Source organism: Notamacropus eugenii, chromosome 6, assembly GCF_028372415.1.
Source record: "Notamacropus eugenii isolate mMacEug1 chromosome 6, mMacEug1.pri_v2, whole genome shotgun sequence".
Taxonomy (NCBI): domain Eukaryota; kingdom Metazoa; phylum Chordata; class Mammalia; order Diprotodontia; family Macropodidae; genus Notamacropus; species Notamacropus eugenii.
In genome coordinates, this window is record NC_092877.1 from 200,035,366 (window position 1) to 200,058,217 (window position 22,852).

Sequence of the window (22,852 nt, forward strand, 5' to 3'; positions counted from 1 at the left end):
AAGTGAATGTTGAAAACTAAAATGAATTACTTTAAGATAGGAAAAAAAAAAAAAGAGGGGGACCCAGGTTAGCCTGTCTTCATTCCCCTTCCTGTGCCTCACTTCTGGACTTAAAACCTTCATCCTCAAACCATCCTCTCTTCCTGCCCCACCACCCCCTGCCATTTCCCAGCCATTTTTCAACTCCCTTTTCTACATTTCTTCCCATGTTAGAATGAAAGTTCCTTGAGGGCAAGGGTTGTCTTTCTTTTGGCTGGCATTTGTATTCCCAGCCCTTAGCTTTGGCACATAATAAGCCCTTTATTACATTTTTTTCGTTCTTGTACCTCATGACTGTCTTCCAGATAATTGAACTTGCTAAAGTTAACCATCCCCACAAATAGTATTATTATAAGTTGTTACGAGTAAACTTGTATGGCAACAGGCATGATCCAAGGTTGCTTAACTAAATAATGTGACATCTAGTAGAAAGCATGACTAATAAAAATATGAAAATGATAATGAAAAATTTTGAAAGCCAATCACTTTAAAAAAAACTGTTAGGCAGGATTACTTATGATTAACTATCCCTTTCCAAAACATGTTTAGAGATTTGATCCACAGAATTCTCACTTTGCTTTTGATTTAGTATGAACAGAAGGATGCTCATTAGTTTCTATATGTAGTTATTGAATAAACAGTTTATAAAGATGCAAATCTCCTTATACCAGTGATTTGTTTTTAAACTAAGCTAGTGTGGTGCCACGAGTAGTACTCAGTATGAACTTAAAAATATGTTAGAATCGTATTTCCCAGGAGCATAGATGTATAATTGGAAGGGAACTCAGAGAGCATCTAATGTAGTTCATTTTACAGATAAGGAAACTGAGACTGAAAGGAGGTGAAGGGACTTGGGGACTTTCCTTACTTACCTTGGTCACATAGTAGTAAGAGTCAATTTATCACCAAGTATTTGTTACATTTCTATTGTGTGCCAGTTACAAAGACAAAAATGAAATTCTCTGTCCTCAAGGAGCTTAGTGTGTGTGAGTGTGTATGTGTGTGTGTGAAGAGAACAGCAGCCTGTACTTATGGATAAAAAATAAATACAGGGTAATGGGGGCAGGGGGCATCTTCATGTAGCAGGTGACTTTTGAACTGAGTTTTGAAAGAAATCAGGAATTCTAAGCGGCAAGTAAAAGAGGGAATTCGTTCTAGGCATGGAGTACATACAACCAGGGCAGAAGGGTATAAACTGGAGGTAGAGTTCTGTATGTGAGGAATAGCAAGGGGGACAGTCTGGTTGGACATCAGAATGCTGGTAGGATTTGAACCCGCATCTTCTCAGAAGAGAACAAATAAATAGAATAGTACAGGCTCTAAAGTCAACTAGTTATTTGTATTAATTTTCCCACTACAGTCAGCTGCTGAAAATGTTTTAAGGACTTACTAATATTTGCTATACATAATTAAATTACTGTTGTAAAAAAATATTTTGAAAGCAATTTAGCACAACTGGTAGCAGAATTATCAGGCTTTACAATTCAAACAATAATAACCCCTTCAGTATGCCTGTGCACCTTCATGTCATTGTAGGTAATCAGTTTATTGAAAGCATTTTAGAAATAGACTTTAATGTGTCATTCATTACCCGTCTTTGTATATTAATCACATAGATTTTGAATTTTTAAACTACTACTATTTGAGATGATAGTTAGACATTTCAGTCATGTTGATTGTTTTGAATATAGAATTTACTAATGCTTATGTTTGGGAATTAAAGTTAAGCCGTACATTACTTTTGAATTTCAGGGGAAAAGCCAGCAAATTGATATATAACTGCAGAAGTCTACCAATTACTTTTTAATTGGTATTATAGACCTTGCTCCGAAACCAGAATGTTTTATTCTCCTAAGTGTGAATATGCTGTATGAAGTTTCTCTAATTGATTTGCTGTGCCCATTCCATTTGATGTATCATTTTTCACAATATTTCATAATTTGTGCTCATTTCTAATGAACAGAGTCGTTAGGACAGGCATGTCTAAGTACAACTGACAGCTAACATTAGGTGCCAGATGCAGTTTATAAAGCTATGTAGAACTGCAGAGAACAGTTTAAATAAATTAGCACCTGTACATTAGTCTCACTTGCTGGTAATTTATAAGCGAATCAGTAGAGATGACATTTAGGTAAGTCATTGATCAAGTTAACAGCTGCATACCCACTGCCCAGCTGGGATACCTAATTAATAGAGATTGCAGTCCTGACCCAGTGCTTCTCCCCATTTGAGTCTAATCTTTTTTTAGTTCTCAATTTAAGCTTAAGGATATTAATAAATACTTTGCCTTCCTTTCAGCAATCAAAATCATTGATATTCTAGTTTAAATCTGAAAATGTAACTAACACTTTTTATTAATCAAAGATTGCCTTACGCATCATGATCTACTTAGATTAACTTTTATTATTGTTCACTTTATGTGTCTGTAGCCATTTGTTGAATTTAAAGAATCTTTATTGCACAGTATTTTCAAAAAAAACTAAAGGAATCATTTTCTGGCCTTGTATTTAATATAAATATTACACATTTAGTTTTGGAAAAGGCATTTTTAAAATGATTAGTTAACTATTGAAGCCAAATTAATATGAAGAATATTTTTCAGAAAGTGGCTTCACTGAGAAACACGATAATTTTGCCAAATGACTCTATAGATATTATGGTCATTGGATATTCATTCCATTGTATATGTCTATGGTGTCAGAATATCCAAGAGAAATTAATTTCTTAGTTTCATAGTTGTATGTATTCTTAGATGTATTTTTAAATAAGGAATTGATACTAATTAATATTTAACATGGAAAATGTTTCTCCTCCCCGAGAATATTAAAAAAAATAGGGTGAACATATAGTTTCCATCTATTCCTTTATGTTCTGGATTTCATCCCATTAGAAATATATCTTATGCATGTTTAATTAGCACTTAACCTAAAATGTACTTTTATTTTGCTTGAGGCAAAGGAGAGTTCTTTTTCAGTGTTTTAAAAGCATAAGAGGAAGTAATTTTTTAATTTAAAGGTTATTTCATCAGAATTTTTCTATTTGGTAAACAGAAATTTTTGTAATATCTACCGTCCAAAAGTATATAGACCAAGCACTTTATTTTACTTGATTTTTCATTTCAGATTGTGTTCTTGGTCCAGTTTTTGGCTTTCAGAATTTCTCCTGGTTTCATTTTACTTGTTTAAGTACTTAAGGTTTAACTCAAGAAGTACTTTCCATGGGTTATGTGCTTCTGAAAAGGTTCTCCCAATACAGTGGTCTCTGTTTTGTGAATCGTTGTTCTGTTCTGTCTGTTCTGTTCCTTCTTCTTTGCATCTTTCTGCTCTGTAGCTGACAGTGCAGTTTGAAATTCATTTTCTTCCCAGTTAATCATAGCGTTTAGTGGAGGGTTAGGGTTTGCTAGTAGTTTGGAGGATGAATGCTAAAGAGAAGATGCTCAGTAAGGGTCATAAGGCCCTAGATAAAGAGCTGGAAGAAACCTGAGACACCATCTAATTCAACACTTTGGTTTTAGGGATAAGGAAACTAGAGACCAGAAAGGTTAGCAACTCGTTCAAGGTTATACATTAAATGGCAAAGACTTGAACCGATCTTTTCTGACTCCATATCCAAAGCACTAGGATTTGGAGACTTGTGCCAAGAACAGCATACTTTAGGGGAAGAATTCTTAACTTTTCTTGTGTCATATACCTTTTGGTAGTCTGGATCCCTTCTCATAGATGTTCGGTGCATAAGAGAATTACAAAGGAAACCAGTTACTGAAAGAGTTAAAATTTTTTTAAGTTCACATAACTGAGGTTAAGAACTGCTCTGTGGAAGTTAGTTGAGACTTAGGAAAAGGGGTTCCTGGGAGTTAGAGAGGTTACTTTAGGAAGAGGGGTACCCATCATCACTGTTTAGCATGTTACTTATATAAGACCCGTATCTTGATTCCATTGAAATTTGTCTGAAATGATCACTTGTCGCCAGGAGTTTACATTTAGTTTGATAAGAACAACACAGATTAAGAAATTGGTAAAATGTGAGTTCCTTGAGATTAGGGCCTGTTTCATTTTTATCTTTATGTTTATTCTGCCTGTCACAGTACCTGGCACATAGTAGGTACTTGTTGAATTGCTTGCGAAATGAGAAAGTAACAATGGAAAATGTGTTCTGGTCAAAGCTATCCTTAAAAGACCCATGTTTTCTTTGTCAGTATTAGGCAATACTTTATTAACAAAACAATATTAACATTTGTACTTAGAGCGGATTGAAATAACATAAAATAATATAAGAAGAAGAAGACTACTTCTGTTTTGGTTGCTTTAATTTTTTTTTTAATTTGCAGTGCTATTTTTTCTTTTTTTCATCACTTTGATTTCCACATATATTCCCACTTCCTTACCCAAACTGCTGTCTTGTAACAAAGAATAAAAAAGGAGAAAAGAATTTTTTAGAAAAACTAACCAGCACATCAACCGATTCTGCTGCCATATTTAGTGTGCCACACTAGTATTCTCCCACTTCTATAAAAAAAGCAAAATACCACTTTCTCCATGAAACTATCCCTCTTCCCTCTAACCAGGAGTTATCTCTCTCCTCTACTTATATATTTTGTCTGAACTTCTCTCACAATGATTAGGATGTACTGTAACCATATCTCTGACTTAGTAGATAAATCCTAGGGAGTAGATTGAAGCACTTAAAAATTCGGTGACTTGCATCGAGGCACACAGAGTAAGAATGTGAACCTACCTTTTCTTGAATTCAAATCTAACACTTTACTATACTAGCTTCCTCTTACTTATGCTATTTGTAGCATTCCATAATAGATTGTAAGCTTCCTGAAGTGAATTTTTTTTTGCAAATAACTTTTCTTTTTTGTTATTCTGAACTTGGAAAGATCAGCAGGAATCCCATATACATTCTCTGTGCTTTGTGCGCCCTTCTGGCCATCACACCTTACTGTTTGCTCCAAGTTGCTTCCTCCTATGTATTTTATCTCCTCCATCGTATATATAAATTCCTTGAAGACAGGAGGCTCATTTTGGTATCCTCCATGCTTAGGACTGTTCTTGCCACATCATAAACAGTTAGTAGATCCCGTTTTGTTCACCCTAGTTTGTGCACTCATCGGTTCTTGCATGGACTCTCGGAATTGCCTCCTAATTTTTCTCCCTAATTTCAGTGTTTCCTCTCTCCAGTCCATCCTCCACGCTGCTGCCAAATTAATTTTCTTAAGTGAAGTGCAGACCGTATAACTTCCCCATTTAAAAATCTTCATTGATTCTGTCTTATCTCTACGATAAAATAGAAACTCCTCTATTTGCCTTTTAAATCTCATCACAGTCTAGCTCTGGTCTGCCTTTCCAGGGTTCTTGAACAGTACTCTTTTCCACAAACTGTGTTCCTACCCAAAATGGCCTGCTTGCTCTTCCCTGAGCCTGATACTCTATTTTGTGCCTCCGTGCCCTTGCACAAGCTGTCTCCAGTGCCTGGAATGTTCTTTGCCACCACTTTTTAGATTCCTAAATTCCTTCACAGCCTAGTTCACATGCCACCCCATGTAGGAAGCCTATTCTTATCCCTTTATTCACTGGTACCTCCCCCTGGAGATTACTTGTATGCACATATTTATATGTGTGTGTGTATAATGTGTATATTTTACCTATATATACATAAATATGTGTATATACATCCATACACACATGTAAATATGGTTTTTTCCTCAATAGATTGTAAGCTCCTTTAGGTCAGGGTCTGTCTGGGTTTGTTTGGGTTTTTTTTTGTGAGGTTTTTGAGGGGTTTTTTTTTAAATCCCTGGCACCTAGCATAATGTTTTCTGAATGAATGAATGGGCTTGCTCAAGGCCATGTGGGCAGAGCTGAAATCTAACCAGATATTCCTATTTTGCATTGCAGATCATTTCTATTGTACCATTTCGCCTCTTCTAAGTTGTGATTCTGAATCATTTCTAAAAGCTATTTTTACTAATAGAAGAATTTGTAGAAAATATTTCTCCTAGGCTTTGAGAGTATGCTCTGTCCTGAAACTACTCTCTTATTAATTTCTTTTTATTACAAATATTCTACTAAATAGCTTGCTCAATACAAGTAGCATGACACAACTTTGAGGAAAAGCTTAATCTCTTAAGCATTTCAGTTTAATTCACTTTGTTCAATTAGGTGTATGTATACACTTATATACATTCACTCATATATGCATACATATGTATAAATTTGACTTTCTTGGGGGCACATCCAGTGTACACAGATAAAAAGCAATGAAGGCTACTGAAGAAAGATCCAGACAGAATGCTTCAGGGTTATTTGGGCAGGGATGGGGAGTGGAAGTTGGGGAGGCTAGAATCCGGAAAGGCTACCAAGAATATTTGACCAAATACAGGCAGGCCCTTCCACACGTAGAGGTTCATATCAAAGTCACAGATTTTATTGATATATTGTTTTTATATCACCTTCATTTTCAAACATAATCCTCCCCCAAGATAAAATATAAATTCCAATGGCTCCTATTACAGAATATAAACTAGATGATAGCATTCCAAAGTAGGCTTCTCTCCAAATTCTGTAGACAACCTATTGATGAGTCCATACTTAATGACTTTCTAGCTTGTTAAGACCAACCAGGGCTTTTTGACTTTCACTGACATAGACTCTAAGATCTCAAGGTTCTGCCTCTATAATGAGGCATAAGGGTGGTATTTTAGTGGAAAGTTGTTATTATTTTCTTCTTCACCATCATTATCATTATTATACTAATGCAAAACAAAACTCTATACTTTTAATTTACTTAATCTATGCTTTCATATTTTTCTACTATCTTCCACCTTTATTCATCTGGTGCCAGAAAAAGAGTGGAGTTTACGATAGTGCAGCATATATACTTTATACTGTGCTCCAAAACAGACTTGTTTAATGTTTTACAGGATGCTCCACTTATGACTTTGTGAATTTTTATTATAATTATTCCTAACTTCCCAAATGAAGTGTCCACCTATTTGAGTTCCAATGGTTCCTGTTCTATAGATAGAGAGAGAAACCAAATTACCATTTCATAAAATCAAGGTAATCTTTTGTTTGCTTGAGAATTCTTAAAAATTCTGTTCAGAATGCCAGTGGGAGATTAATGAAAGTAATAGGCTAAGATCTTGTTGGTCACACTCTATGCATATTAAGTAGTTTATATCACTGTCAAGAATACTTATTCTTTGTAAACATTTCAGTTGGCAAGTATTTTTAAAAATTGTTTTAGCTGTTGTTACTTTATTTACTATTTCCTTTGTTGTCCCTATTCCCATCCTTTATACATCCCTTCCTCATGTGTTATCATTCTTGCTGAATTTGTGATTACTATCATTAATGAAGCTTTACATTAGATATGTTTTACATTCCAGTGCTTTACACTCTTTTTGTTGTTGTTTATTTGAATTTCACAGAATCACAGAAACGTTGGTTATTTAAAGGGACCTCAAAGGCCAACTTGGCCAACATTTTTTAACAAGAATCTCCTCTGTAATATCCCCAACAGGTGATCATCCAGTTTTTGTAAATTATACTACATCCTTGGCAATGGGAGTCAGGAGGAGAAAAACACAGGCACACTGATAATAACATTTCAGACCATGTGTATGACAGTGAAAACATTTGGACAAGTAGACTGATAGTCACATCTCTGCCCATGCCCCCAGTACTGCTAACCTAAGAGGAGAATAAATAATCCCATTTCCCTCCTCCATAATCTCAACAATGAGAGAGAGGCAGTGTCTTATGTAAGTAGAGGGAGTCCCTCTTCAGTGTGTAACGCAAGATCTGACTGTTCAGAAGTGCTCTCCAGAACATCTTCCTTATAGGTGGGATAGAGTAACTCTTTTAGGCAAGTTGATGTGTAACAGCAATGAGAAAATGAATTCAAATTCTACATCCTCTGTGACCATGCACTAGCTACTCAATCTCTCTAGATTCCCATTTTCTCATCTGCAAATTGAGGAGTGTTAGACTAGAGAATCTCTATGGACCTTTCTAGTTGTATCTCATTTAAGAGGAATACACGGACTTCTTTTTCCATTCATTGGAGTTTCAGAAAGCATAGACAACTTTATTTCTATTTTACTTGTCCCATACTTCAAGCAGAAGTTAGTTAGAAGAGCTTGAGCACATTCCTTTGAACTTTTACGATAGATACAGTTTGAACTCTAGTACTTAATTTCCTAATGGCACATATATCTTAACCAGATAGAATTTTATTATTCAGCCTAAAAAATGCCAGCTTCTAAAACAGATTTTCCTCCACTGGTTAGCTAACTCAAACATAATTTGAAAATAATTTTTTAATTTGTTCAATGATCAGCTTAATCAGATTGATAGAGAGGTATTGTACATCTCTATATGAACATGATCCTACAGTCCATTTGTTAATTGAACATTTTACAGTAATTTTTTTTAATTTCCTGCAGTGGTAATGAGTTTCTGTGGACTTTGGAGGGGTTGGGGAAAGCTTTCTGTAGAAGGTGGAGTTTTTAGTTGGGACTAAAAATTTAGTTTAGTATTCCAGGTATGGGGACATCCAGAGAAAATGCCTAGATTCAGAAGATAAAAGTGTTTTGTTTGTGGAACAGCAAAGAGGCCAGTGTCAACTGTATTAAGAATATGTGTCAGGGAGTAAAGTATAAGACCAGGAAGGTAGAAAGGGGCTCAGTTATGAAGGGCTTCCAATGCCAGACAGAGGATTTAGTATTTGCTCCTGGAGGCAATGAAGCCACTGGAGCTTACTGAGTAGAAGAATGACATGATCAGACCTGCATTTTAGGGGGAAAAAAATCACTTTAGAAGCTAAATGAAGGATGGATTGGAGTAGAGGGGAGAAGTGGAGGGAGAGGTAGGCAGACCGTGCAGCCAGCTATTGCAATAATGCTCTGGTGAGGTGATAAGGGCAGGCACTAGTGGTACAGCAGTGTCAGAGGAGAGAAGGGGACACATTCAAGCGATGTTACAAAGGTGAAATTGATAGGTTTTGGCAACATCATGGATATGGGGGAGTGAGAAATAATCAGGAATTCAGAATGGCTCCTAGATTGTGAACCTGAAGAACTGGGAGGATGGTGTTACCCTCTACTATAATATGGAAGGTAGGGGTTGGGGAGGATTTTGAGCAAAGCTAAGTTCCATTTTGCACATAATGAGTTTAAAGTATCTACTGAACATCAAATTTGAAATGTCTGAAAGGTAGTTGAAGATGTGAGATTGGATGTCAGCAGAGAGTTTGGGGCAGGACCGGTAGATTTGAAAACCATTAGCATAGTAATTAAATCCGTGGGAGCTGATGAGATACCAAGTGAAGGAGTATAGAGGGAGAAGAGAAGAAGGCCCAGAAGGAAACCCTGAGGGATATCTACAGTTAAAAGGTATGATCTGGAAAAGGATCCAGCAAAAGGAGACAGAAGGAGTGATCAGATAGGCAAGAGGAGAACCAGGAGAGAGTGGTATTCCAAAAACCTGGAAGGAAGAAAGTGTCAGAGACTACAGAGAGAGCAAGTAGAATGAGGATTGAGAAAAAGCCGCTGGATTTGGCAACTAAGAGATTGGTAGTAACTGTGAAAAAAACAGTGTCAGTAGAATAAGTTCAGAAGAAGGATTGTAAGTAGTTAAGGAGAAAGTGAGAGGAGAGAGAGTGGAGATACCACTGTAGATAGACTTATCAAGAATTTTAGTCATAAAGGTCAGAAGAGATAATATGATAGTGGAGATAGAAGAATCAACTGAGAGTTTTTCAGATAAGGGAGACATGGGAAAGTCTGTAAGTAGTAGCAAATGAACCAGTAGAGACGGAAAGATTGAAAATAAGTGGACAAGTCGGGATGACCTAGGGGGCAATCTGTTGAAAGAGACAGGATGGAATGGTATCACCTGAACAAATAGAGGGGTTAGCCTTGGTAAGGGAGAAGGTCAAATTCATCATGTGAGACAGGATTGTGAAAGTGCGGGGAGTATCAGAAAACATCTGAGTGATAGGAAATGAGGTAAAGGCGAGTTCACAGTGAATGGGCTCATTTTTTTTCTGTAAAACATGAGACAAAACTCTCAGGTGAGAATGGGGAGAAAGATGCTTTGGAAGGTTTGATGAGCGATGAAGAAGTTTGGAAGAAGCCAAAGCTGTCAATAGTCACATGAAAAAATGCTCTAAATCACTTTTGATTAGAGAAATGCAAATTAAAAACAAATTTCAGATTACCACCTCACACCTCTCATATTGGCTAACATGACAAGAAAAGAAAATGACATGATGGAGGGGATGTGGAAAAACAGATACACTAATACACTGTTGGTGGAGTTCTGGTCAGGGAAGCTAAGGCCCTTGGTTCCTTGCCCAAGACTTTGTAATCTTTCATAATATTTTCTAGATTCCTTATGGCTTCTGTAAATCACTATCAGTAGGTAATAGTTAACACATTAACAAGTCTTGGTATCTTCTCTTTCATATCCTAGATACTTTTTAATATCATCTGCATTAAGAGTTACATCCCTTCTACCAGAATGAGTCAGAGTATATCAGCTACTACTGCCCGCCCTCTTTTCATCCAGTAAGGGTCAGATTTCTCACAGGAATAACATTAATTCAGCAAATATTAATTGCAAAGCACTGACCTAAGTTCTGTAAGGCATTATATTAGGCAGTAAATAATAATTCCACACATAGGTATTGCTTCAACACAATAGCTTTCTCAGTACCTCTTATGATATATAGATAATGTTAATATGATTTTTCCCATTCGATAAACAAGAAAGTTAAAGCTCAGAGATGCTAAGAGACTTGTCTATGGTCACACAAGTAATGATAAAAGTAGAGCTGGAATTTAGGCTGGAATTTTAATTCATATTCTTTCTATTATGCCATGCTTCATCTACAGAAGGCAAGAAAACAAATATAGAAAAAAAAAAACTCTTTGGTTAGTGGTACCAGAATATATTTTATGGTGCCAGGTTTCGTTTGGTTTTTTTCTGTGACATGATGTTGCTTGAAAAATTATATCCCCAGTCTTTCTGGTTTCCTGTGTTCACATTAAAATCACAGGTTCAGGGTGTCCAGTTCTGTCTAGAATAAGTGTTTTTTCCTTCTACCACTGTCCTTAAAATGAAGGCCATTAAAATTTTAGTGATTTCATTATACCATGGAAATGACCCTGGGCTCTTGATTGTAAGTGTCATTTGAGTTTGGGCCTAGTGAAACACTTTGTCCGTTCTCTGAAGCCTCATCTAGCTAAGTTCAGAGTAGCTTATTATCAAAAGGTTGTAAATTTTTTTTCTACTTCAGGAACTTACTGAAATCCATGGGGGCCTATCTGGAGCACTTTTAATCACAGAGGCCTTGTATTATGTGTTGGTGGAGAGAATACCCAATCACAAACTTAACAATGTATTACTCTAGATGGAAATTATCTCTCCTTCTTGTATTATTTTAATAACACATTGGAACTATCCTAGTACCCATCATGTTCTAAATTATGCTATATATTGTTTGCATATCTATTTAAAATATCTTTCTAGATTTTAAGTATATGAGCTGGGGTCTTTTGTGTATGTTATATATAATAGGCATTTAAATGCTTTTTAAAAATAGAATCAAATTGACAATTTAAATGTTTTGTTTATTTTTAGAGAGCTATTGCCTATCTCTTCCCAAGTGGCTTATTTGAAAAAAGGGCCAGACCAATTATGAAGGTATATTAATTTTATTTGCTATTTAAAAATTTTTTCATTATGCTTTTTCTTACTATATCTAGAGATTAATGTACCTTTTACTTGTTTTACAGCATCCTGATGACATTTTTCCAAAGCGTAGAGGTAAGTATGCTCAGGACCCATTTCCTTTTTATATCATTTCTTTGAGGCAAGGTGTTATGTTGTAAATTGGGTAAAATTTCCAAAATAATTTTAAAGGTGTAAAAACAGTCCCTTTGTTTAAAACAGAAACAGTATAACTAAAACTAAAAAAACAAGGATTTTAAAGAACTATAATTGTCAGAGGAAGTCTTCAAAAACAACTTCAACAATTACAAATTGTCTTAATTTTTTTCTGTAGGAAATAGGGCTAGGGACTGAACCTATTGGGAACTCTCAAATAAGGAACTTTTCTACCAAACCAAGTCCATGCCTTTTCTGCAAGTAGAACTCTATGCCTTAGAGAGTTGCCTTGGGCACTGTGAAGGGTAAATGACTTGCCCTAGGTCACATAACCATTATGTATGAGATATGATATGAGAACCCAGGTCTTTCTGGCTTCAGTGCCAACTCTTCACTCAGCCATACTTCCTCTCCAATTTCCTCCTATATTTATTTTTTGTTAATCTTGCTAAAATTAAGTGAAAATATAAAAGTTCACTTTTAAAAAATTAATATTTCACAAAAGAAAATTATTAAAACAAAACTAAAAGTCTAGACATGTAGTTTAACAACAAACATTGCATAGTAGTACTGGATTGTATTTGGTGAGTTTTGTGTTGTGTTATGAGTTTGGGGTTTTTGGTTTTTGTGGTGCTGGGATTTCATGGGTGCATTGAATTCTACCTATATGGACAGGTAACTGCTCTGAGCTAATTATCTTAGAGAGTTATATAGATAGGGTAACATAGGTTTACCAGATTACAGAGAATTCTGCAACAGAGGCCACACTTTAACCCAAGTTGTTTTGACTCTGGCTTTCTCTTTGTCCACTATACCACACTGCCACTCATCAAATTTAATAAAATGTTTAATTGTGTTAAAGGTTCATGTTTTTAGTAATTTATTATCAACTTGTTCAGAAACACTTTCTTTTATTAAGCAATTTGGTCTAAATTGAGACTGACTAAATAGATAGCCATATGAGACTGACTCTGTGAGTGTGTGTGTCCGTGTACATGTAAAATATGTCAGATATGCTCATATTTTATGTTTCATTATATACCTACTTAATTCTTTTTTCCCCTATACTTGGAAATCAGAAAATCTAGCAGTGTCATAATTCAGAATGGTTCCTTTACCTCTACTCTGACCTCATAGCATTTATAAAGCCCTTTCTGTCTCCTCTTGTCTTCTTCTCTTAAAAGCCAGAATTACTATCTTTGATTTGTTCACTTTTCCTAAAAATTCAATATAATATCTGCCTCTTTTTAAAATTAAAATAAGATTTTTTTTTTTGCATGTGGAATTCTCCTATACCCATGAATAGCTCTGAAATTAAATTAATCAAGTAAACTAGCATCGGAAAACATTATTGTAAGAAAGCTGTATGACCCCAAAGCACATTAGAAACATACAGACATCTTAGAGTAGATGAAGAGGTAAAATGTTGGCTCATTGTAGGGTAGCCATACATGAAAACTATCCATCTCTCAACACCAGTGCATCATTATCTTGGCAAGTACAGGGAGAAAGTGAATGGAGAAAAGTAAAATGCCAAGCCTCGAGGTCAATGCTTCACAGAATCAGATAATTTGGGAGTAGTAGGGACCTCAACAGTCATCTAGTTCAACCCCCAAGTGAAAAGAATCCTTACTTTAACATCTCCCTCGAGTATTTACATCCAAGATCTGTCTGAAGACTTTCCAAGGAGAGTTAACCTACCACACCTTGAAGCAGTCTGTTCCTCTTATGGACATGTCACACTGAAACTTAACATGTCCAAAATAACTCATTTTTAACCAAAGCTAACCCCTCTTTCAAACTTCTGTATTTGTATTGAAGGTACCACTTATTCTAGTCTCCCATCTCTCACCTCTTATGTAATCTGTTCTAATGGCCTTCTAATTGGCCTCCCTGCCCCCAGCATTTCCTTACTTCAGTAGATCCTTATTTTCCAAATAGATCTACCAATAGATCCTTAGCCACAAAAATGATTTTTCCTTGAGCACAGCTTTGACCATGTTAGTCCACTACTCAAAAACTCCTTTGGCTTCCCTAATAAAACTTATAGCTCTCTTATTTGTTTTTAAAGTCTTTCACAACCCGATCCCAGCCTATCTGTCTAGCCTCATTATTATTTAAGGTCTAACTTTCACTGTTTTTATATGCAGCACTCTATCTTCTATTTATTTTCCTTTGCCCATGCTGGGAATCTTCTCTTCTAACCTGTGTATCAGAGAAACCCAGTTTTCCTTCAGAATTCAGCTCCGGAGCTTTCCAGATGAAGCCTTTCTCAATCCTGTGAATTGCTAGCACCTTTCCACCCTCACTACCCCATCGTTATTCTCTATGAAACTATAGACATATTGACTCTGTGCCCAGTCAGAATGCTAGGTACTCTGAGGCAGGGACTATCGTTGCCTTGCTTTGTATCTCCAGTGCCTTTAATAAGGCGCCTAGGACACATGGTAAACACAATAAATGCTTTTTTAATCACGTCATAAACTGCATACTAATTTGAGCTAAATTCTGAACGGACAAATGAGTCCCAGGAATCAAGTAATTTATGAGCTAATAGATCCAATATGATGCAAGTATGGCAAAAGGTTAAATTTTAGAGGGGAAAAAGAAAGGTCAGGACATGTTGAAGGAAGAATTGAGGAAAGTAGAGATCTTAAAAACAACTTTATAAAAATCTAGTAATCCTGGTTGTACTTCAAATAGCAGTTCAGGGGTTAAATCCAAAGCCTTTTTCAACACTCATTTACTAACTATGGAATATAATTAACCCCCATTAGCAAAAGAGAGAACTTTAATTAAGTGCTTACTATATGCCAGACACTGCTAAGTGTGCTGGGGATACAAATTCAAGCAAGCAAAACAGACCCTGCCCTCAAAGACCTCACATTCTAATGGAGACGGGCCACACACAAAGAGGAACTGGAAATAGAATGGGGGAGATGACAAGTGACATGGAGGCCTGGTGCCGAGCAAGATCTGAGATCCTGGTGACTTATGGGCCAAGTTCAGGTTTCCAGTGGGAGCGATGAAGGTGATAGCTAGAATGTACATAGGCTAGTTTGGAGGTGGCCAGGAAATCTCCTTCCTTTTAGTGGAGAGAACAATGATTATCTTTTCTCAGGGAACTGGAGTTTCAGAAGGTTCTCGTTTTGTACAGGATGAAGAGACAACTCTTAGAAAGTTTGGAATTGATGTCAATTTATTTTCAAAAGTGTATCTTAATAAACTTAGTAGATAATAGCTATTTATGCCAGAAATTTATTTATGCTAATAATATCAATTTTCTCTAACTTGATTCCAAGTAATAATTGCATTGGAAAAATAATTCTGTATCTGGTTAATCTAAAATAAAAAAGCATGCCTTGCAACTTGTCAAGTCTCTATCAAAAGATGCTACATAATTAGTAATTTGTAGTTAAAGAAAACACTGACTGCTCTTAAGGTATAGATAATTAACAAAGTTTTAAAAGTTTTGCTAATGTGATCTATAGCATTACATGGAAGTATATTTGAAATTAAGATGAATTGGTAATTCACTTTTCCAGCTTAGTAAAATCTTACACTCTTTTCAAAAGATTTTATTAGTGCCTTGAATTTAGTGGTTAGTATATTTAATAAAGATGTCCTTTGCTTATACTCTTGTATCATATTTTACATACATTTATATAATTTTATTAATTTCATTTTAAATAACATTTTAAAATTTTGTAGGATTTTTTTGTTTATTTTGTTTTCAAGTTGGTTAATTTGATTATTAAGTATATACTGATTTTGTTGCTGAATCTGGTTTAGTTGCTGAGATAGATTGGTTGCTCCCTTAGGCTGACTGTATTTAGGTCCCACTAATTGAAAGTAAATTTGGATGACCAGAGGATGCCCAGTTAACTTGGGGTTTAATGGCTAGATATTCCCTTCCCTTCCCTTTCTTTTTTTTTCCCAAAATCTTAAACCTACTGCACTCTGAAGCCCATAGACTGTACAACACTAGACCCTTGCCCAACCTTCACTTAAGGGCTGTTTTCTGGACTCTCCTAGCTTAAGAGTGATTATCATTAGTAACTGTTGCTGTTTCCCTCCCAGCCTTATTTAGTTATTCTTCTTTACCTCATTAAGGGTATTATCTCGCCCTAAGGGAGTACCTGAATAGGCCTTGGCCTAAAGGGGCCAAGGCCTCCCATTGCATCCTGAGTCATCTCCAGTCATCCTGATGAATGTCTGGTCACTGAAGTGAGGCTGGTGACCTGCACAACCCCCTCTCCCTCACAACAAAGTCAAGTGCAGGTCACGTCATCATTTCTCTGATGGCATGGTCTTCTTCGGCCACGAAGGACGAACACAACAACAACAACCAACCATTGGTTGATTATTGCTTGGGAATGACCAAAACTAAACTTTTGCTTAATAAAATGTGTTAGAATGAAAAAGGTGTAGAGGTGCAGTGGATAGAGCACCAGGGCTTGGAGTTAGGAAGACTCATCTTCCTGAGTTCAAATCGAGCCTTAGACACACTAGCTAGGTGATCCTGGGCAAGTCACTAAACCTGGTTTACTCAGTTTTCTCCTCTGTGTGTGTTTTCATCATTCATATTACCATATTTTGTTCAGTCAGTCCCCAAACAATAGGCACCTAATTTGTTTTCTTTTTTCTTTTTTTTCCTGCCAGAAGCAGTATTCCTATTAATATTTTGATATACATAGAATCTTTCTGTCTTTGACTTCATTTTATACCCAATAATAGGGTTACTAAATGAAGAGGTAAAACTAGTTTAGTGAATTTTCTTGTGTAATTCTGAATTTTTTAGAGAACCTTTAAACTGTGTCACAATTCTGCCAGCAGTATAGTGTTCCTGTTTTCTCACAGTCCTTCTGGCATTAATAGGGATTTTTTTAATCTTCTGACAGCTTGATGAGTGTGCAGTTATCTTTTGCATTTAATTCACATATTTAAATTTTAATTTCTCTTTTTAATGTTTTTAGACATTTTTAATGTGGTAATTAATGGTTTACATTCTTTTGAAAACTTTATTCATATCCTTTGACCACTTGTATTAGAAAATGTTTCTTGGTTTCATATTTTGATGTTAGTTCCTGTAGAGTTTAGATATAAGAATTTTAGTGGAAGCATTTGATGTCAAGTTGTGGGGTTTTTTTCTCCCACTTGGCAGTGCCTCTTCTAGCTGTATTCTGCAAGTCCAAGAGCTTTCTATTTTTATAGAATTGTCTTTCGTATTTTGTGATCTTTCTCCTATGTTAGTTAAAAATTGTCTCCTCACCCTAAAATTTTTATTTATGATATGAGTTTTAATATGTTGGCTACTTATACATTTGGAGCTTAATGGTAGTATGTTGGGTAAGATCCTAATCTAAACTTAATTTTTGCTGAGCTGCTTTCCACATTAGATTTTAAAGCCCAACATTTTGTTAAGTCTTAAAAGTTTCACAACTCCTATCTAGATTTTCTTTACCTCTCCATGCAAAGGGGAAAACACTGATTTTTGTAGACTCATTATACTTTTTTGTTATAATAACTTGCACTGGTTATTTAATATTCTGCTGGAATCATGATTTTATCAATGCAGATACTTCACCAGTGTAAACCACAGTCTAGCTATACCTTTTAAATCTGTGTGATTCTTTTCCATTTTTTTCCACAAACCCTACAAAGAAGTTTTGAAGTCTTCTGGGGTTTTTTTGTTTTTTTTTTTTAGAGAGTTAGTATGGTATAGTGGGAAGAGCACTGGACGTTTAAGTCAAGAGACATGAATTCAAGTCCTACTTCTGACACTTAGTGTGAAAACTGCGCAAATCACTTTACCTCTCTAAACCTGTTTCTTGAGCTATAAAAAAAGGGCATAATATTTTATATTTATAATATTTATATTGCAAGATTGTTGAGAGTGAAATGAGAATATATTTTAAATGCTCTGTAAAACTTAAAATGCTATATAAATTTTGTCTGTTGATAACAACAATAAGCTTTTAAAAATATGGAATCATAGCAGAGGAAATCAGAACCATGTGGGAACAGAGAGATTGTACATGCTCTCCCATTAACTTGTTTGCTGCAGTACAATGCTTTTATTTTGTTTAGAAATAAAATGGACATTTCCATATACATTGTATTTCAGAAGAATAGTATTATGAAAGTCTTAATTTTTTAACTATAGTTTATAATAAATTGCTGGGCAAGTTATTTAACCTCTATTTGCACCTATATCCCAGGTTTGTTGTGAGAATCAAATGAGATAATATTTTTAAAGCACTTAACACAGTGCCTGGCACATAATAGGCCCTTAATGAATGTGTGTTTCCCTTCTTTCCTTCCTTCTTTCTCTGTGATACCTTCTTTTCTCATCTGTGCATTTTTTTTTTAGAAAATTAGATATTTCAGTGACCCCTTTTCTTTTCTTCCTTCTATTTTTTGCTGTCCTCCCCTATCTCTCCTGCTTCCCGCACACTACCCTATCCCCTTTCTCCTTTCCACCCTTATCACTCCTTTGGAAAAGAAAAAAGGATCATCAAAACCTTTGTAAAAATATACACAAACAACAAATTCCCATATTGGCCACATTCCAAAATGTTTATCTTATTCTATCACCTCTCTCTCTCTCGTCATCATTTCTCTGTAATCGTGGTTAATTATTGCATTGGTCAGAGTTCTTAAGTCTTGCAGTTATGTTTATTGAGCCTACAAAGGGTTAACTTACATCCTAATACTTTTACTTACCTGCCTTTCTTTATTGCACTGTGCACTCATCTACAGAACATTGATTATTAAAAAATGAGAGCAGGATAGCCAGTGAAGTTTTTGGGCTTCATGTTCAGCTCACCTCCTTTCTCGTCATAAGCTTCAGTAACTATGACCATATTTGCCATCTGAAGTTTTTATAACACAGCAGGAAGTGATGGAGTGTGACTTAACTATCCTCACAAGAAAAATGAAGTCAATAAAGAATGTCTATTGTTGAGACTATAATAGGAAATTGAATGGACAGCATAAAAGTTTGTCAGTATCCTTGATGAAGTTTGATGTCGCTTCCCATGCTAGTCATTATTGGTAACAAACTTTAGCTTTCTGTATCTCTCAAGTTTGTATCCATTGCACTACAGTTATCACCTGCAGCTGTGATTCTTCTTCTGAAACATATTCACATATTCCATACTTGTATGAATCTGTGATATCAATGCAGATATTCCCACTGATGATAGAGATTACAACTCACTCATGCCTGCCCATCCTATATGATTCTTGTATTCTCTACGCTTTGAAAAAAATCTGTAGAAACCCCTGTGCCATTCACACCAGCAGCTTCTATTCACCCAGTCTCTAGGATGGGGTGATTTTTTTTTCACCCTGAGTTGCTATCAAACCAAAGTATGGTTGTGATGTCATAACTACTTATTTTCCACTTCTAGATTCTTCTGACTGCTCTGCCTACTTGGAAGATTTTGAGACCTTAATCTCAGTGCTTGACTAGAAAATACTACTTTGAATTACTAATCTTTCCTCTTACCTTTTTTATTGCTGATTCTTGAGGGCCTTAGGATGAGGGAGGACAAAATTATTAGCGGTCTTCCTTGCTTTTTTTTGACACCAAAAGGATACCACTGAACATTCAAGTTCTCCATCATTTATCCCTCAAAATGTGACCAGCCCATCATTTTTGCTTGTGTATTTATTTGTTAACATCTTTTACACCCATTCTCCTTTGTAATTCCTTGTTTACAACATGCCTGTTCATGCCTTCCATGTGTTTCTCTCCATATTGGTAATCTTTAATATCAGTTCTTTAGACATGTAATCAATATCTCAAAACTATATAACAACTGAAAGAGTTTTGGTATTTAAAAGGTAGCCCTTAATTTCAGGAAAAAACTTAAGGTCATTTTAGGAACTTTGCGTTTTCTTAAGAGTATTGTAAGCTGCTCTATTCCTCCTGTATCATTCTGCACTGAACTCATTGTCCACTTCCAGTGTCTTTCTGAGATATAATTATATATCAAGCAGACAGAGAAAGAGAGGGAGAGACAGACAGAGATGGATGAGAAACATTCTATGTTATCCATTCAACATCATGCCATAGTCTCAATAAGCATTCTTTATTTACTTCATTCTTTCTGTGTGAATAGTTAAACCAGATTCTTTCTCCCCTTTGTTTTCTCTTGCTATTTCATGAGAACTTCAGATAGCATAGGTGTTAGTAATTGTTCTTAGTTGCCTTTTTGAGGTAAGAATAAAGCCTGAGATGATACCTCTGCCTTTGATATCCTTCCCCTCCTTTGGCTACCTTGAACATTCCCTCATCTTCAAAATTGTGTGGTCTTCAGCAGAGGCCTCCTCTCTGTATACGTGTAGTAGTCCAGTAACTTTTCCCATCTTTCTTTTCTTCATTACCATTTCTACTTTCTCTAGAGTCCAAATGGGATGGCTCTTCTCCTTGTTAGAGAAAAGAATTTGTACCAAAATATTTGCAGATCTTTTCCATTTTTTGTTTATCTGTTGACCTTTCAGTTTCATTCTTAAATGCCACCTGGACAGCTTTAGTTGGGTCTCACCCACCTTTATTTTAAAGTTTTCCCAGTCTTTCTCTAAAATGTTTCTCCCTTTCTCATGAGATAATACAGCTCATAAAATAATGTTCCACCACCCTTCCCCATATTTTACAAAAGAGTTTATATTCTAAACCACTGTTACTCTTCACTGCCATATCTCCTTGCTTGGAAAGTAATTCAGATTTCTGCTAAGTTGGATTTTTAGGGTCTTTCGGTTTCCTCATTTTAGCTGTTGATTTATATCTCCTAAACTTCTGTATGAAATTGTTATAATTAAATATTTCACTCTTTTTCTTCTGTCCATTTTCTTTTTCAGTGTCAGTAGCTCATTTAAGTAGGCCAGCTTGGAGCTATTTTAATTGCATATCATATCTTCTACTAATTTTTATTTGTACTAATTGTGAAATCTGTTCTAACAGATTAGTGCTCTGATCCTTTACGGATTGATGGTTTAGAAATGACTCATATCAGTAGCAGGTATCTTCCTGTCATTTCAAATATGATAAGTTCCTTTTTTATATGATATTATATTTTGCTCAAAATAATCTAGTTCTTTGGAATTCTTTTCTTGAAGAAAATATTCATGATGTATTCATGTGAGGCTTCTGTCTATTCTACAACTTGTTTGGTGTTTTTTTTTAACTTCTCATTCCAAATTCCTATCAACATCCTTTTTCCTGAACTAACATATTCCCATCTCTGCCTTTAAGTTACTGAGAATACATTTTAGTGTATTTACATGTAGCCTCCTCAGTTCTTAAAGAATTTACCTCCCTCTTCTTAGTCTATAACTGATGTTAGTGCATAGGTTATAGTTATTCTTCTAGTGGTCTCTGAAGATCAAATATTCCATGCAATTGTTTCTTTTTGCCTTTGGTTGCATGATAAAACCACCTCACTAACTTTATTTACTTGTTAATAGAGTACCTGTGAGCCATCCTTCTATTGAGCTACAACTTCCTTCTGTCTCCTTCTTTTGTTTGAGCCAAGACCCTCCAGAATGATACAATTAAATTCTTATGGCCATGTAACATATTCTTGCAATGGTCGTTGAATAAGGATTTCACATAGAAGACCAGCAGCTGTTAGTGCTTAAGGATGGTCTAAATAACTGTGATTTTTGGTACCCTCTGTTCCTTTGTCACACGCTACAGAATTGCAATGGGTCTTCAAAGGAGGAAAGGCCATTTTGTGGAATTTTTTTGCTTTTTGTTTGATGAGTTGACATTATCAAATAAATAAATTACCAAGCGACCAGCCATCCTGTTCTTAATAAACCTGGAGGAAATTTGTATTTCAAAGGTGGACTTTTACTGTAACAAGCATTTTAATATGATTTAAATTTCTGTACAGCTTATAGAAGTCTGATATGTACCTGATAAACTTTACTATACAATTCTCAATCTAGCTTATTGTCTTTGTGTGGCAGCTATGTGTGCTGTACATATGTGTGTGTAAGTAGTGATGAACAAAATTCAGTGGTCTAACTGCATTTCAGCATCTTCTAAGCAATATGCATTACTAATCCATTTTGTTTTACCTGCATGAATGACTAGACCTTTCTTTTATTCAGATTTTTTTGAACACCTGTTATATGCAAAGACTGGACTTAAAGGTTCTGTGTTTTCATCTTTGAATGTCTCCTAGACTCAAGCACTTTTTTTTCTCCAAATTACATTGGGACTAGATTTTAGGACAGACCCCATTGCCACCACTGGCTAAAGCATCCACTTGGCTGGATTATTTCTCAAAGGACCAGGGCTTGAATCCTGGCTCTGCTTCTTCCTCTCTATGTGACCTTTCTAGTCATTTGACTTCTCTTGGCTTCACTTTCTTCATCTATAGTTGTACTTAGTGGCCTCTGAGTTCCCTTCCAGCTCTAAATCTATGATCTTCTAATCCTTTTTCCTTCAGTCAGTCCATCAACAAGTGTTTATTAAATGTCTACTAAGTGCCAGTCACTTGAAGGCAGCTTGGTGGCTCAGTGGGTAGGGCACTGAGTGTGATTTCAAGAAGACCTGATTTCAAATTTGACTTCATACACTCACTCACAGTGTGACCCTTGGCAAGTCACTTATCACCTGGAGAAGAAAATGGCAAGCCACTCCAATATCTTTGCCAAGAAAAACCCCATACAGGTCATAAAGGAGCAACAAGTGCCAGGCCCTGGGGATACAAGTACAAAGAATGAAATAATCCCTACTCTTAAGGAGCTTGGATTCTAACAGGGGAGACAGACATGTATAGAAGTGTATGATCACCAGTACAATGCAAACTTCTTTCAACTTAAGCCTCCTCCTTTCTTCATTCCTTTTTTCTGGTCCTAACACACACACGCTCACCTCCTGAGGTCACTTCTTCCAG

General features: G+C 35.7%; 1 protein-coding gene across 1 annotated transcript in view; it reads left to right on the plus strand.

The window, feature by feature from the left end:
• Positions 1-22,852, plus strand: part of MRPS9 (mitochondrial ribosomal protein S9) — a 93,744-nt gene that overhangs the window by 34,711 nt on the left and 36,181 nt on the right. The window contains exons 3-4 of the mRNA XM_072621745.1: positions 11,691-11,753; positions 11,846-11,876. Coding sequence (XP_072477846.1) covers positions 11,691-11,753; positions 11,846-11,876 — 94 coding nt within the window. The remainder of the gene's footprint in view (positions 1-11,690; positions 11,754-11,845; positions 11,877-22,852) is intronic.